The sequence below is a fragment of the Talaromyces rugulosus genome, chromosome I (assembly GCF_013368755.1).
Source record: "Talaromyces rugulosus chromosome I, complete sequence".
Classification (NCBI taxonomy): Eukaryota; Fungi; Ascomycota; class Eurotiomycetes; order Eurotiales; family Trichocomaceae; genus Talaromyces; species Talaromyces rugulosus.
The window spans coordinates 1,326,145-1,342,219 of record NC_049561.1 but is presented as its reverse complement, the minus strand read 5'-3'; the positions used below and the strand labels follow the sequence as shown (position 1 = coordinate 1,342,219).

Genomic DNA, 16,075 nt, shown 5'->3' with positions numbered 1-16,075 from the left:
TCGATTCGCTAGCCAGGTCTCTTGATAAGTCAAACTTGTCATGGTAGGGTAGTGCATGATCGAGACCACCACGGGCCAATGGCAATAGACCTCACCAAGAGGCTGTAAGAAAGATGCCATTATGAAAGCAAATTATTCAGAATGTGTAGTTTTTATCGACATGGGAGCCCTTATCTGCCGCAGTGGAGCAGGGTCGCCGAAAAGGGAAACTACGAGGCCCGTTCTTGCCGACTAAACCTTCACATCCCGCGCTCTCATCCTTTCCTCTGTCTACATCTCTAAATAACAATTCTGAAATTTACCAGGTGCCTATATATTGCTATAACACCATATCGCTACCATGGGGGCTAATTCAGATCTCATCACCGACCCGGGATTCGTCGCCGCGCTTGAAGAGGCCCGCCAAGGTGGTGCTGAAGGAGGAGTCCCAATCGGCGCTTGTCTGGTATCCAAAGATGGAGAGATCCTAGGCCGGGGACACAATATGCGAGTCCAAAAAGGAAGCGCGACTTTACACGTGGGTCAATCATCTAAAAGGGGGTCTCACACCAGCTAATTGAAAGTTCTTTCAAGGGCGAGATTTCTGCTCTTGAAAATTCTGGCCGCCGACCAGCTTCGGCTTACGAAGGCTCGACAATGTACACGACTTTGTCCCCGTGCGATATGTGCACCGGTGCTTGCATCCTGTACAAGGTCAAGCGTGTCGTTGTTGGGGAGAATAAGAATTTCCTAGGAGGCGAGCAGCATTTGCGGAGCCGTGGTATTGAAGTAGTCGTTTTGCAGAATGAAGAATGCATACAGCTGATGGAGACTTTCATCCAAGAAAAGCCCCAATTATGGTACGATCTCTGACCTACCTGTCTACATATAACTCCCAACTGACTGAGAATGACAGGAACGAGGACATTGCGGTTTAATAAGTTATATCTGGAATTGTAACCAACGATGCTATTTTACTGTGCTTTTGCTATCCTCTATTTAGGCCGAAAACATCATTTCGTCAGCCTATGGATCTCTTCGAAGAAGAATCTGAGGTCATCTGGGTTGACAAATGGTGTAATCCCTATTAAAAATGTAATTAGTATACCACCACAATAAAAATAACGACAGCATCTCGTACCGTGACCAAGGTTGGCAATCCAACCCTTCTTGCCTCCACCAAATCCCTTGACCATATTCTCAACGGTAGCGGTTATAGCAGAGTGTTCTCCGTACAAAACACCAGGGTCGGCATTTCCCTGCAGTGTCACACGTCCTCGAGCAATTTTATACGCCTCGGCCGGATCATGTAGCCAGTCCAAGCCAACCACGTTGTATCCACTGTCGCAGAGTTCATCTAGTGCAAACCATGCACCCTTGGCAAAGACAGTCATGGGAACCGCGTCGATTCCAAGTTCCTGTAGCCGTTTTGGCAAGTTTTGAGAGATATATCGAAGGTAGGGAAGAGAGAATTCCTTAAATGTTGCCGGTGACAGTTCGCCTGCCCACGAATCAAAGATTTGTACCAGTTGAGCACCAGCAGAGACTTGTAGAGCCAGATATTCAACACAAATCTCGGAAATTTTCTGAAGCAACGCCTTGCTCTCCTTGGGGTATTTGTATATCCATTTCTTGGATTGCACAAACAATTTCGTGCCGCCCCCTTCGACCATGTAGCAGAGTAGGGTCCATGGGGCACCGCAGAATCCGATGAGCGGCACTCGGCCATTAAGCTTGGTTCGGGTGAGTGTGATGGCCTTGTAGACATAGTCCAACTCCTTTTCCACATCCACCTGCTTTTGCAAGATCTTCTCGTACTGGCCGTCATCGGGCGATTGCAATGGTTCCGGAAAACTCGGGCCCTTCTTATCAATCATCTCCACCGTCATTCCCATCGCTTGCGGAATCACGAGAATATCGGAGAAAATAATGGCAGCATCGATGAGCCCTTCGAAGCGCTCAATGGGTTGCAGAGTGAGGGTGGAAGCGATCTCGGGCGACCGACAGCAGTCGAAAAAGTCCCGGTTGCCCTTGGCTTCATGATATTCGGGTAAATATCGCCCAGCTAGGTGTGTCAAGAAGTATTAGATACTGAATATCCAAAAACACGAAAGGTTGTACCTTGTCTCATAACCCATATCGGCGGCCGCTCGACGGTTTCCCCTATGATTTTGAGTCAGCGTCGGACCCAATTGAGGCGCCAAAACAAACCTCTTGCAGCCCTCAAGAGAAGATCATTCTTCAAAGGCTCAAATTTGCTATACATTTTGCGTTCCAAAGCTCTGCTTCTCGAGCTTCCAAGGTTGCGCGGAGTAAGCGGAAGATTGAGGAAGGTAATGCCAAGAATGAGGGGTGATAAGGGCTTAAGCCTTATCGGCCCTGGGCCTCGGCCCTTTTTTTTTCTGGCAACAATAAACCACGGATACAAGTTTCGTCGTTTCTCGCTCTTGTAATCATGTAATATATATACTATCTAGGTAGGCTTTTCTAGATGTCTTCGCCTTTTGGCCATTTGCGAAGATTATCAAAATTGTACAACGTCCCACTCAGTGCCTTCTGAGCCTTTTGCTGTGCCGGCTCGTCGTCCAGCACAGCAACAACATCTTCTGTCCCCTGAGAGTTCACCTGCTCAACAACTTGAGCAGTAGTCGATTCAAATTCCAAGCTACCATCCTGGACCTTGGCTATGTAGCTTTCGACAAGAGTTTGGGTTGCACTGAAATTTTTCCTCCATGTCTTAGTCGAGCCCGCCTCGTGACATGCATCGATGGAAAGGAAGAGAGTAGCTTGACTTTCAGCCCATGTGACATCCAAAACATTTCCAGATGCCTGGATGGATTTTTGGGGTGTTAGTTGGCCGTCTTCTTGTAGCAAGAAACTTTGGAGCTCGGGCGATCTGCATTTTAAGAAGGTTAGCGTTAAAGACTCTTGTCGATGTAATGTGGATTTACATACCCATTAAAAGCCACAAGGATAGCAACTGATGAGCTGCCATTGAAGTGGATCTCCCATATGCCTCTAACAACGGGTTTGCCTTGCTTCCCTTCTGTGGCGATTTGGACCTTGTGCAAGGGTTGACCGATTCTCCAATCCCATACCAAGAGATAATCGTCACCACCCCCTGAGATTAAAAGATGTGGAGCAGAAGTAAGAGTGCAGAGTCTGGTAACGAATAATTCGTGACCCAAGCAATATGCCTCTATAATGTGCGTCTGAGGTGGACCGCGAGACACTCGGATTTGTTCGTCGCGATCTGCCGTGATAAGGTAGACATGTGGTTTATCGGTGGATGATGTCGATGGCACAGCTCCAAGGGCAATATCTGTGAGTATAGAAATATGCCCGAGAAGTGCGTTGGGCTTCACCGGACGACTGACCGTGTGCTCAATTCCTTGTTTTTCGTGTTCCTGCTGTTGACGAAGCTGTTGCTGGAGAGAATATAAGTTTCTTTTCGTGTGGACTACTTGAGCGTTTGCTGCCGGCTGATAAGCCTTCTTTGGCCGAGAGACAATTCGTAACTCTCCATCCTCGGAAGGGTGGAAAGAAAGACCATACACATCTCCGCCTTTATCGGCACTGAAAATTGTGTTGTCGTCAAATGACAGTGATATCGCGCATGGCCGTTTTGGGACTGGTCTGTTGTTCCTTGTGAGACCTGCTGCATGTTTCGTGATACATCGGAGCATAAAGTATCTTACCTTGCACTCAATTGCGTCAGCACTCCATCGGAATCGATTTCGAGAACTCGAACATTTTTGTCTTCTGCCGTCACTGCTATTACATAGCGACCTGAATGGGAGATGACCAAGATCGGAATGGTCGACCAGGTAGGAACACTGATGGCAGACTCGCTCTTGGCTTGAGCTTCCTCTTTTTCGTTCTCAGCAGTGCTACCTGGCAAAAGCTTCCTTTTCTTCTCAGGCGGCTCATCACCGCGCTCAGCAGAGTCAACTTGAGAGGTTGGGCTGCTAGTACCCCCACTAGGAGGCCATGTATAGAGCTTACGACCGTCATTGACCGAGAAAGAATAAAGCTTTGCACCTGCTGATGCAATTATGAGACCTGAATCTTGGCGATCAACATATCGCAGGCATTGGAACGGATGCTGAGGCTTTAGAGCCATGATAGTAATCGCCAATATCTCGCGATTGAGGGGCAATTTGCGTAGCCAAATCTACTGTAGAACTAGAATGCGGTGTAGCAGAAATGGTGGATGCTCGTCCGGAAGATGTTCACTGGACCAGGAACATTAAAGCGCAAAAACTCAGCATCGCAAAAGAAATCGCCAGACACAAAACGACGATGGAATCTTTTTGCGGTGATGGGCGCCTCCGGGCGCTGATTGGACAGCAGCTCCAAGTGGGGCGACTTAGCCGAACCACAGTTTTTCCCGAGTCGCGCACACATTTTCTAATCTTCACACCATCAACCGTCCGAAGAGACATCAACACATCGCAATTCTCTCCATTTGCCCTTAAACATCCTCTCTTCACAGAAATCAAGAAGAAATGGGGGGCAAATCCGCTACCAAGTCCGCTTACTTCGATAAGCTCAAGGGGCTTCTTGACGAGTACAAGACTATTTTCATCGTCTCCGTCGACAATGTCAGCTCCCAGCAGATGCACGAGATTCGTGTGAGTCTCCGTGGCGAGGGTGTTGTCCTTATGGGCAAGAACACCATGGTCCGCCGTGCTCTTAAGGGTTTTGTCAACGACAACCCCGAGTACGAACGTCTCCTGCCTTTCGTCAGAGGTTTGTTTCCATTTTCGATACCATTCAAGGGGTTCCCGTTCTGACATGGATCATTTGTATAGGCAACGTTGGTTTCATCTTCACCAACGCCGACTTGAAGGCTATCCGTGAAAAGATTCTGGCCAACCGTGTCGCCGCCCCTGCTCGTGCTGGTGCCGTCGCCCCTCTCGATGTCTTCATTCCTGCCGGAAACACTGGTATGGAACCTGGTAAGACATCTTTCTTCCAGGCTCTCGGTGTCCCCACCAAGATTGCTCGTGGTACCATTGAAATTACCTCCGACTTGAAGCTCGTTGAGGCTGGTGCCAAGGTCGGTGCCTCCGAGGCCACCCTTCTTAACATGTTGAACATCTCTCCGTTCACCTACGGTATGTCCATTACTCAGATCTACGATGATGGTCAGACCTTCGGTGCCGATGTTTTGGACATCGAGGATGAGCAACTCCTCAAGGCCCTCAGCATTGCTGCCAACACCATTGCTTCCATCTCTTTGGCCGCCAACTTCCCTACCGTGCCATCCGTTTTGCACTCGGTTGTCAACACCTACAAGAAGGTCCTGGCCATTGCTATTGAAACTGAAATCAGCTGGCCTGAGATCGAGGAGCTTAAGGACCGTATCGCCAACCCTGACGCTTACGCCGCCGCTGCTCCTGCTGCTGCCGCCGCCGCCACTGACGGCGGTGCTGCCCCAGCTGCCAAGGAGGAGGAAGAAGAGGAGGAGGAGAGTGACGAGGGTGGTAAGTGACTGTCGTTCTATTTTTGATAATAAACATAACCGTATTAACTCGCAATACAGGATTCGGTGGTCTCTTCGACTAAACAGTTCAACGGCTTATATTTATACGTGATACGAATGTCATGTCCTGAAAATAGGTTACATCAAGCATTTCGACACTTTTATAGGTTATCGAATGAACAGTCTTATGAGAGAAAAGCGATGTTGCTATGAAACATGGTCTCATCCTAACATCACGTAGAGCCAGCATTCAGAATGAAATTCTGTATAGCTCACAAGGTACGTTTATTATTTCTTTATTTTTCACTGCATCTGTCTCAACACTACACTCCATTCATGGCGAATGATGATACCTTTTTAACCCTTAGCTGCTCTTGCAGCTATGACGATTTAAAAGCAACAACAACACTCTAATTTTTTGCTGACGCCCATTCATTTCTATTTTCACTTTTTTTGTTTTCTTCATCATTTGTTTGAAAGCATGCTAATTTAGAAAAGTTTCCTATAGGAGTGCAGCAACTCTACCGCGGTATGATGTAGCTCGATATCTTCACCCTATCTCGAGCGAACTCATTTGGTTTACAATTATACACGAGTGATATAGCCGTAGTACATAAGTAGTGTTGCACAGCATGCTGAGTGTAATTCCATAGATAGTTAATGTGAAATACCTGTATAGAACTACTGAATCAAACCCCCAAAGTATATACGTAAAATGACTATCCAATTGTCCAACTATCTACCGATTAGAATCTTCTGCAGCACGACCAAACCTCCCCCCAAACCCGCCCAGATCTCGACGGAAAAACTTGCCGAGATTCCTGAGGTTATCATTGAGATTGTTCGAGCTTGAAGGGGGACCGCCATCAAAGTTATCGCCTGTCAAGCGTTGGCCAGATAATGTCGGAGCTGGCGAGGCCGATCCAGAACCAGCATGAGAACCACCAGCTCCAACAGCACCGCCAGACCCAAGTGGAAGTCGGTCGACGCCGTCTCTCGCTGCTGAAATAATGGCTGAGCCGAGTATGCTTGGGTCGAAGCGGCTTGGCCCACCCATCGATGCTGTAGCGGTTGAGCCCAGGTTACTCAACCCGTGAGACACGGCCGAACCAGTTGCTGGTCCGGACGCAGTCGGCGAGATGTGGAAGAGTGAAAATACAGGGTTGCTTTGTTGTAGACTTGGAGCATGTCTGTCAGAAGCTCTATGCAAATTGAACAGTTCTACAAGAGGACCCTGTTCCTGCTTGGAGCGAATGCCTTTAATCTCGAGGACCCGCCGGAAGTTCACTTCGTTTCGGTCCGCGATTTGAATAAGATATGCCTGGACCAGGGCTTCTGGCGGTGAAGGTCGGACCTGTATGGTTTTGAGGAGGGTATCAACTTTGGCGAAGCTGTTGTTGACTCTCTTCACAAAGCCAGCAGGTGCAGAGGGCAGCAGCGACGTCAATCCACTCTTTAAAGTATAAAGGTCGAGTAACATCTAAGACATGGGTTAGCTTTAGATATTTTTGGATTTTATCCAGTGTTGGAATTACCTGTTCCGCGCCTGTTTCTGAGACAGGGCGACATTGATAAACTGTGCTTGTGAAACTATTCGAGATGAATTCCACGATGTTATCACCAAACGCGCGCGCATACTGTTGCTTGTGAAGGAGCTGAAGAATGTCCTCTGCTTTGGACTTGGTCTTGGAAAGCAACTCTGCCACATACGAGCTTTGGTCGCCGGCATTCTCAAGCTTGCTCCATGGAGAATTTCGCATCTCACGCCAGCAAGGTTCTAGCTCAACTTCAACTTTCCGGACCAATCCACGAACTGCTGCGCTAGCAATGCCCATGAAAGTATCGGCCTGGCTCTCGAAATCGACAGTATTCTTGAGACTTTCGTCTATCCGCCCTTTGATCTTTTCCTCTAATTGGTTGCAGGTCGTATAGCAATAGTCTGCCGTGTTCAGAACCAAGATAAGATCTTCAATAGATGGAACCTTTGACGGCGTTTGTCCTGTTGGGCGCTCGCTAATATAAGTGAGAAGCACCTGCTGCGCGTATTGATCTAAATATCTTGCGAATACTTTTGACAATTCAGCCAAGCTACTGCTGGTTGAGAGTTTTGCGCACTGTGCGAGTGAATGTCTGTAGAAAGTGAAAAGCTCTGTAGATGAAGGAATGACAAGTTGGGCGTGAAATTCATCATCATCTCGCTTGAGTGGTTGCTGTCGATATTTCGGTAGCAGACTCGCCAGCTGTTTGTCTTGTGCGTCAACCCAGACACCTAGATAAGGCTCAAAGGCTTCAGATATTACTTGTGTGAACACGGCGGACTCCGCTGTAGATGATGCAATCGTATCGGTTGAAGGCCGAGACGTAGTCGAAAACCGCTTATCAAGAGAATGCTCAAAATCGAGAGTTTCTTGTAGACAAGAAAGCAAGAGATTGACGTCGAAAGTCTGCCCACTTCGCACGGATCTGGAGAGAATACCTTTAAAGTCATCGCGCGTGCCTTCACAGAAAGCATTCGCCAATACCTCATTGACTCTCCAGGACGTAGGAAAGATAGCAGCGTGCTCATCATCGTATGTCTTCATCATTCTTCTGAACCAAGAGTAACGACGAGAAATATTGTCCAAAGACCCAGCTTCCTCGTTACCCCGAAACACCTGACGATATTCTCGAAGTTGCGTGTTGCAGTACCAAGTTGTAAGCCTGGATCGCGCATTTTCACCCAATGCATCCATAACGAGACAGGCCTCGGAGAGTACACCTCGTCTTTGCACCACCTCGCCCTTGGCGAAAGTTATCTCAAAATCTTCACAGATTTGCTCCAATAGTTCGCGTTGAATATCGGCCACATTCCTACTCAAAGTCGCTATTTGATCGATCGATCTATAAGACTTGAAGTGTGCCATGAGCTGGATAACTGCTTGAAGAAGCTGTGCACAATCGCGATACTGCCGTGTTTTCGCCAGTGCCCGTAGCTGTTCATATGCTGTCGTCAGCATTTGCAAGCGCTTCAATGCCGTCATGGACAGGGTGAGGTTTTTCTTTGCGCTGTCCAGTTGCTTTATATCCGCCGTCATGTCCATGATCGCTTGCTCGGTTCGCGACGCTCGTTCTCGTACATCGTTGATCTTCTTGAACAGCTCGGCCAGGTCCGCCTTCGCGGCCTGGATGCGCTGCACGCTATCGGCATTGGAAGTAACCTGCTCCTCTACCAGCTGTGCGATGTCATTGTCTAGATCGTTCTGGTAAACACGGAGGATCTCGGAGGTCTGTGATACTGAGGAGAGAGTCGAAGGGTGGGAGAAGATTGCGTTCAAATGCGTGATGGGGTCATAATCGACTGTACAATTCGATAGTTAAAATATAGCTAAATAAATGGTGGGGGATAGTACATGTACTGACCTGCATCTAAATGGTCTAAATTCGACGCTTCGTTGGCGTTCATGTGGATGGCAGTGGACATTTGACAGATGTGTACGGGTCAAGTGTGGTCTTGCCATATGCTAATTGCACATCGGCTAGAGGTATATGCAGAAAGTTATGGGCGTGGCGACATTTGATGGCTGATTATGGACGGGGTGATTGAGTCGAGCTGGTTTGGAGGAGCTTCTCAGACCGTGGCGGTTCGCGACTAGTGCGCGGCCACCTTGTCGTCACTGCGGCTTCTCTACAATAATACGGGGAAAGAACAACCTATTGGGTTTTTTTTTGCTTGAAAAATTTTTTCACCTTTGTTTCAAATTTCTAGTACTCCCTAACAAAATGAACATACAAGTATTCCTTAACTACAGACAGAATATTGTGGTGTTGAAGCGCTCCGTGTGATACTTTGCGCTATAGCTAACTGCTAAGTAATACATGTGAATAGGAGAAGAAAATAAAACCACAAGCTCCCCAACCTATGCTAGTTCATCATCATGCAACATATAAATTTATACAAGGCCAGATTCAAACGCCGTTGCGCCAAACATAGATTAGCTCAAAAATAATAAAAGCCATAGAAAAGGAGAAACAAAAGGTCTAAACAGTAATTCAGATGTCAGACAACTGCCAAGATTAAACAACAACCCACGCCTCGGCTGGGATCTGGTTGTTGGCCTGTGGATTTCGTCAGTCTATTGCCCTCGTCTTAAAACATGCACCGCTCCTTACCTTGGATTCTTCAAAGGCCTTCAATGCCCCCTCAATATTCCAATTATGCTGCAGCAATGCTTGCTGTGCAAATTCCAGTTTCAATTTGGTATTAAAGCTCAGCTGCAAAATAAGCTGTTCTTGCTGAACTTGAATGTCTGACTTTCCCGGTGCTGGAGCACCATAACCCTGCGGTGCTTCTGGATGGACAGGCTGAGCGGCAGCTGCGGGTGAAGGGGCCATTTGAACTCCAGCATCCCATGCACTGGATCCACCGTAAGTTCTGAGAGTGAGCATGTCGCTGATCACTCGGACATTTTCAGGACCAGTGCTTGGGCCGAGTATAAAAGTTCGGTCAAAGCTGCGAGTTTCCACCTTTGTGCCCGCCAGTTCGTCGAATTGCCCGTGAATCATGACAAGTAAGCCCCCAACACCAGATGTACTCTGTCCAGTAACGTCCGGAAGGCAAGGTATCAAATGGCATTCGAAGAGCCATTGGGTTGCTTGGTCAATGCCAGGGTGTTGAGTTTTCGGCATGATGTTCCAAATTTCGCGGATGCTCTCAGAGCCGACAAACATACGGCTCATCCTAGGCCCAAGATGGTTGATCTTTTTCAAATTGCGGCTGTTTTTTATCCAGTTTTCCCATCCCGATGTTGCTGTGCTGTCTTGAGCAGCCCGCGGCGCGGCAGGATTGACGTTGTATGAGAATGCTGAGCTGTTGTCATAATAGGCGTTGATGGTGGCATTTCGATCTCCATCAAATCCAAGGAAGAATTTTCGGATAAAGTTCTCGGCAATACTTCCTTCGTCTTGAAAGAAAGGTGCTTGGACCGGGATAGGGGCTCGGCTTTGAGCAGCCACTTCTTCGTCGGTGCGAACCTGGACATGGTTGAGAGTCTTCAGTTTAGGATACCATTTCATCATGGTCTCCTTGAAATTTGGAGTGAAACTGATCGGGTTGTTGCTGAGATCCAAAAACTCCAACTGACGGAATTTCCATCGCCATCCACCAAGACCCTTGTCATCCTGGAAGTTATTGTTGGAGAGGTCGAGAGCCTTGAGGTTTGGAAAATTCTGGGAAAGAACGGTGATAGGTTGAATACTAGAAAGCGCGTTGTTCGCAAGACTGAGATTGACGACTGCTTCTTGGCTTGCTAGTTGTGTCGGGAATTCCAAACTCCAGACTTTCATCAAAGCTTGATAAAATTTGGACTCAGTAGTAGGGCTGTGAAACAGTCCTATTTCCCTAAGAATAGGATCGGCAGATAAACCCTGCAGATTAAGAATCTTGCCGCTTGCAATGAACCGATTGGCCAAGAAAGCCTTGAGCCTCCCCTTCATATCCTCTGTAGAGACTGAGGACCCGTTTTCGTATTTCTCAACCGTGAGTAACGCTCCAGCAAATGTGAAGTTGTTGAAATGGAGCATCCTGTCCAAAACCTCCGGGCGAACAGATACTATAATTGCGTCCCCTTCAACGCGGTGCTAGTGAACGTTAGTAAGGCGTGAAAGAGTTCGTATATTGCAGTCACCCAAGTGTATACGCAATATGGCCTGGAAATTATCGTATGTCGCTTGAAAGAGAATATTTTTCGTTATGAAACGAGAAGCGCACTCCGAAATCTAGGACGCCGTACGGATACTGCATTGGTGACCGCCAACGCTGATGTTGCACATACCTTGATAATGTTTTTGCGTCCGGGCTTGTTGGAAGTAAGTTTTTTCTCGAGCCAGTCAACGGTGCTTCTGACACCTCCGTCTGCATTCGTTGCGGCCTTGCTCAATTTCCATCCGGTAATGCTGATCTCTTCCAGTGGGGGTTTGTTGCCACTTTGTCGGAAAGTTGCCTGAGTACTCGCACCACCTCCCTCCATGGCTTTCTTGATGCGATCTTGGTTGAGGTTTGACCTAAGCCCATCACGCGGTTGAGGCTGGCCACCGCGTCCGCGGCCTCGTTTCCCTCCACGGCCTCTGTCAGGTCCAGCCATGTCTAAGTCTCCGTCCCGATCGGCTCGTGTAGCAGTGCGTTTGCGAATACCACCCCGCGACGTGCTGGAGCGAGTTTGAGAGACCTTGGTCCTAGCCATATTTGATGTATTTCGAGAGGACACGCCCAACATAGGCATAGTCGGGTGTGGTAAACGACAAAAAAAGCTATGTTTAGCTATCGACGTTTGCAGACTGCGCAGGCGCGTCGAGTGACAAAGAGTGTGACCAGCGTAAACTTTGAGCTGAGACGAATCAAAGTTGAAATGAGAGACAAGATGTGGAGTTGCGTTGGAAGATCGATCTGCTGCTCGGCTGGGAGGTCCGCTGCTGAAACTCCTTTCAGGTCAAAATTCTTTCATAGAACAGAGATCGAGGAAGCGTCCTTTGTATAGCTCAAAGTGAATATAAAGGCATGAAACCAATGCTGAAACGACTGAATGCGTGAAAGTTGTAGGATTTGTAAGATTCCACGAGGAGCGTGTTGAGAGGAAAAGCAGCAGGCAAATCTTTGCTAACGGCGGTCTCTGCACCGGTGACGTTGTAGGCAGAAACACGCCGCACGTGACCATACCGGCCGCTAGTCCTGATATGGCCTATGTGGGGCATCCAGTGGCCGCCTTCCGAATACAGCATTAAAGGCTATATTGCAAGCTGGCCAGATCTCGGTCATGCATAATTCTTCCAATTCTTCCGTCGCTCCTTTCGCGTGCATTTAGTGTCGCCCTGGGTAGCATTCGCATGATCTGTGATTTGTGAATACTCCCGTCCAGAAGCCCTCATCGCAGGAGCTTGGTGGTGCTTTCGTGTCATTTCCATTCATTTACACTCTCTTGGACGCCGATCACCGCAATGGCTGGCAAATCGCGGTTCACAAGGCTCGATGCCTTCGCAAAGACGGTCGAGGATGCTCGTGTCAGAACGACATCTGGCGGCGTTGTTACCTTGGCTTCATTGCTCATTATTTTTTGGTTGGTATGGGGTGAATGGGCAGATTACCGCAGGGTGGTTGTCCTCCCCGAATTGATTGTGGACAAGTCACGAGGTATAATGAAAATGTACCAGAACAATGCATGGCATATGGCTAATACAATGGCTTGGTTTTCTTTTAGGGGAGAGAATGGAGATTCATTTGAACATGACCTTCCCCAGATTGCCATGCGAGCTCTTGACACTAGACGTCATGGACGTTTCTGGCGAGCAACAAGTTGGAGTTGCCCACGGTGTGAACAAGGTGCGCTTGAGCTCGGCTGCTGAAGGTGGCCGAGTTATAGACGTTGAGAAACTTGAACTGTGAGTTTGGAGACCTACATGCGCCCAATCGCCTAGAAAGGCACGTGTCTTCTTTATACTGACGGATTGTTCTATTTCTTCAGGCACGCAAAGAACGAAGTCGCTGTACACCTTGATCCCGAATATTGTGGAGAATGTGGAGGAGCACCAGCGCCAGAGAATGCGAAAAAGCCAGGATGCTGCAACAGTTGCGATGAAGTCCGAGAGGCATACGCTGCGAAGCAATGGGCTTTTGGCAAGGGCGACAACATCGAACAATGTCTCCGGGAGGGTTACGCGGACAAAATTGATGCGCAACGTCGAGAAGGTTGCCGCATTGAGGGTGATATCCGGGTGAACAAGGTGGTTGGCAACTTCCACATCGCCCCCGGCCGTTCTTTCACCAGTGGAAACGTCCATGCCCATGACTTGGAGACATATCTGGACAGGAGCTTGGAAGGCAGTGACAAGCACACCATGAGCCACATCATTCACCAGCTCAGATTCGGACCTCAGCTCTCCGACGAGGTCTCGCAGCGTTGGCAATGGACAGACCACCACCACACAAACCCTCTAGATGGAACGCAGCAGATGAGCGACGAGCCAGCTTACAACTTCATGTATTTCGTCAAAGTTGTTTCGACCTCCTATCTCCCCCTGGGATGGGATTCCCAGCGATCCAGCGAGGTCCATCAAGACCACGAGAGCACGCCGCTGGGACTGCACGGCGCCGCACACGGCTCATCAGGCAGTGTTGAAACGCATCAATACTCTGTGACTTCGCACAAGCGATCTGTCACTGGTGGCGACGACGCAGCCGAGGGCCATAAGGAACGCATTCACGCGCAGGGCGGTATCCCTGGCGTTTTCTTCAACTACGACATCTCCCCTATGAAGGTCATCAACCGCGAAGACCGCCCCAAGACCTTTACCAACTTTTTGACCGGTGTTTGTGCTGTTATCGGTGGTACTTTGACCGTAGCTGCCGCAGTAGACCGCTTCTTGTACGAGGGTGCGATGAGAGTGAAGAAGAAATCTCACTCGAACTAAAAAAAAAAAAAAAACACTTGTCAAGAGAAAAAAAGAAACAAAAAAAGTAGTAAAAGGGGTTGTTTTTCATGCATTTCCTATTTCGAAGGATATATATGCGTTATGCTGGAGTTTTGATGTGTGTTTTGCATTCCTTCCTAAGTTTTCTTTTACCTTCACTTTCTCTGTATGTTAGCAACTGTAAGTCTATTATGTCTCAGGTTATCTTCAATTGAATAGCATATTTTCCTATTTTTTTTTTAACTTTTGGATTATTATACGGAGACATCTAGAAGATTGCAATGATAGATTGCATCAATTGATGCCTTTCGTGGGGGAAGTAGAATATAATCTACTGTATTAAAAATAGAGATTTTAATAGTACTCTGAGGTACTTGGAACTGTTTTATATACATTTCAATTCATCAAGGCTATGTAATATCCGTATAAAACGCCTAATATTTTGTGATCTTACTGCTCACGAAAGAACGCGCTTCTGGCGTACCCGGCGATGAAGTGCCTGCTGGCCTGGATTGATGCCACTCTCTTAGCGTTAGCTCCTCCTGACTTGAATTTGCGTCTACCTCCCAGACATCCACAGGTCGTGTGGTTCTGTGGCTGCCTGTGTCACTGTTGCCGATACGCCCGAGTTCTGCCAATTGAGAAATGTTATTGGCATCACTGTTGCTCTGCGCACTACGCAGCTGCGCAGCTCGTTGCACATTTCTGTAGACTCGCCGGTAGAGATGCCGCGTGGTGGGTAGTATGCTAGCTATCATGTAGATGGAGGGTTCGATGAGGGCGTAAATCATTGGACCCCCCGAGGCGTACCATGTTGGGTCCGAGAAGAGCGGGGTGGTAAAGAAGACGGAGAAGCGAAGCGCGCATGTTATTATGCCCCTATGGTCGTTGTCAATAAACTTTTCCTCCCCTTCTTCAATATAGGCCGAGAACGTGTAACTTACATCGAAGCAGCCAGAAAAGTAAAAAAAAGGCCAATCTTTTCGGTTGTAGGCATTTGCAGTTTGAGAAGAATCGGCCAGGGGAGTATCACCATGACCACATCCGTGACCAGACTCGGAATGCTATAGGTCTTATAAAAAAGCATCACGTCTCCACAACTCCCATCGTGAATATCAACCGCCTGGGTCCAGAAGTACCTAAAAGGCCTGCAAATCGAAAACGCTAGGATAAGGGAAATCACGCCTTGAAGGATGATGATCACGCCGAGGCCAATAATGACGCGGCGGTAACTCGAGACTTCGAAGAGTTGGTGGTAGAGGAATAGAGCGGCAAGTTTGGCGAACATGATGGCGGGCGTGTAGGTAAATTCGAGAACTTTGGATAGTTTCAGCCAGTTCTCAACGGTGCTCACTGGGACGGTATCAGCGTGGTGCCCTGCGCCGCCTATTTTAACCATCACTTATGGAGCGTTAGTGCCTATTCATTCACTTGATCGGATTTCCCCATCTTGACTGAAGCCATTGAAGCTTCATATCTGGCCGTTCTTTTTTCTTCTCCTCAAGCGTTGGGAAATGCTCAATGTTCAATGCTTTCCACCTCATTCGTATTCTCAAATCGTCCACGGCCCATGCGAGAAGACAAGGAAAAGACTCACAGATTCCCGTGGCTGCACTCCCCATGCAAAGCACATAGCACAGCGTATTACACACGACCATGGGGACTCCCACGGCCTTGGGGTTGAAATAGCGGCTCGCGAAGAACACCAGCAGGAAAAAAGTATCAATCAAAATGAACGAGATGCTGACTCGCTGATCCAGATTCGGATCATTCGTTTCAGCTCGATACGCTGGTGACCCCGCGCCCGAGCCTGCCATGGCGGATAGAATAGACAATTGGGAGACAGCACATGCAAGGGTTGTGTCGGAAGTCGTGCTAGTGGGTGACAGGGATGCATGTGTTTTATAGTCATGGATTATTGCGCAAGAGGATAGGAGATGCGCGACTAGCCTCGTATTCCAGTGATTGGGGCGCACACTTCAGCTGCAACTACTATACACGCTCTAGCCGGATCCGGAGAGTTTGCCGATCCTTATCCTTAAGGCTTATGACATCGAGGATATTGCCACGTTTCTCCACCTGTAGATCTCTCGTATTCTCTCCTTCCCTTCCTAGCTCAGTATTATAGGTATGTCCTCTGCGTAAATAGCTTCAATCGTACAGCGTCGT

General features: G+C 48.2%; 7 protein-coding genes across 7 annotated transcripts; 3 read left to right on the top strand and 4 right to left on the bottom strand.

Annotated features, from left to right (window-relative positions):
* Positions 1–340: 340 nt before the first annotated feature.
* TRUGW13939_00444 (uncharacterized protein) lies at positions 341–852 on the top strand (the record flags this gene model as incomplete). The annotated part of the gene is made up of 2 exons (XM_035483652.1): positions 341–517; positions 574–852. 2 exons carry the CDS (start codon positions 341–343, stop codon positions 850–852), a joined length of 456 nt encoding a protein of 151 aa, XP_035339545.1.
* A 140-nt stretch (positions 853–992) lies between these two features.
* On the bottom strand, positions 993–4,153 carry TRUGW13939_00443 (uncharacterized protein; the record flags this gene model as incomplete). The annotated part of the gene is made up of 7 exons (XM_035483651.1): positions 993–1,063; positions 1,121–2,044; positions 2,101–2,142; positions 2,191–2,261; positions 2,519–2,875; positions 2,935–3,615; positions 3,678–4,153. Coding segments are annotated over 7 exons (2,622 nt in total), but the record flags the coding sequence as incomplete, so codon positions are not given.
* A 334-nt stretch (positions 4,154–4,487) lies between these two features.
* On the top strand, positions 4,488–5,550 carry TRUGW13939_00442 (uncharacterized protein; the record flags this gene model as incomplete). Its single annotated transcript, XM_035483650.1, has 3 exons — positions 4,488–4,731; positions 4,794–5,468; positions 5,528–5,550. 3 exons carry the CDS (start codon positions 4,488–4,490, stop codon positions 5,548–5,550), a joined length of 942 nt encoding a protein of 313 aa, XP_035339543.1.
* Positions 5,551–6,206: 656 nt separating this feature from the next.
* Positions 6,207–8,927, bottom strand: TRUGW13939_00441 (uncharacterized protein; the record flags this gene model as incomplete). The annotated part of the gene is made up of 3 exons (XM_035483649.1): positions 6,207–6,947; positions 7,003–8,804; positions 8,867–8,927. The coding sequence occupies 3 exons, from the start codon at positions 8,925–8,927 to the stop codon at positions 6,207–6,209; spliced, it is 2,604 nt and encodes an 867-aa protein (XP_035339542.1).
* A 593-nt stretch (positions 8,928–9,520) lies between these two features.
* TRUGW13939_00440 (uncharacterized protein) lies at positions 9,521–11,685 on the bottom strand (the record flags this gene model as incomplete). Its single annotated transcript, XM_035483648.1, has 3 exons — positions 9,521–9,562; positions 9,617–11,083; positions 11,278–11,685. 3 exons carry the CDS (start codon positions 11,683–11,685, stop codon positions 9,521–9,523), a joined length of 1,917 nt encoding a protein of 638 aa, XP_035339541.1.
* Positions 11,686–12,436: 751 nt separating this feature from the next.
* TRUGW13939_00439 (uncharacterized protein) lies at positions 12,437–13,906 on the top strand (the record flags this gene model as incomplete). The annotated part of the gene is made up of 3 exons (XM_035483647.1): positions 12,437–12,629; positions 12,697–12,877; positions 12,961–13,906. The coding sequence occupies 3 exons, from the start codon at positions 12,437–12,439 to the stop codon at positions 13,904–13,906; spliced, it is 1,320 nt and encodes a 439-aa protein (XP_035339540.1).
* Positions 13,907–14,340: 434 nt separating this feature from the next.
* TRUGW13939_00438 (uncharacterized protein) lies at positions 14,341–15,723 on the bottom strand (the record flags this gene model as incomplete). The annotated part of the gene is made up of 3 exons (XM_035483646.1): positions 14,341–14,785; positions 14,851–15,307; positions 15,504–15,723. The coding sequence occupies 3 exons, from the start codon at positions 15,721–15,723 to the stop codon at positions 14,341–14,343; spliced, it is 1,122 nt and encodes a 373-aa protein (XP_035339539.1).
* Positions 15,724–16,075: the final 352 nt, after the last annotated feature.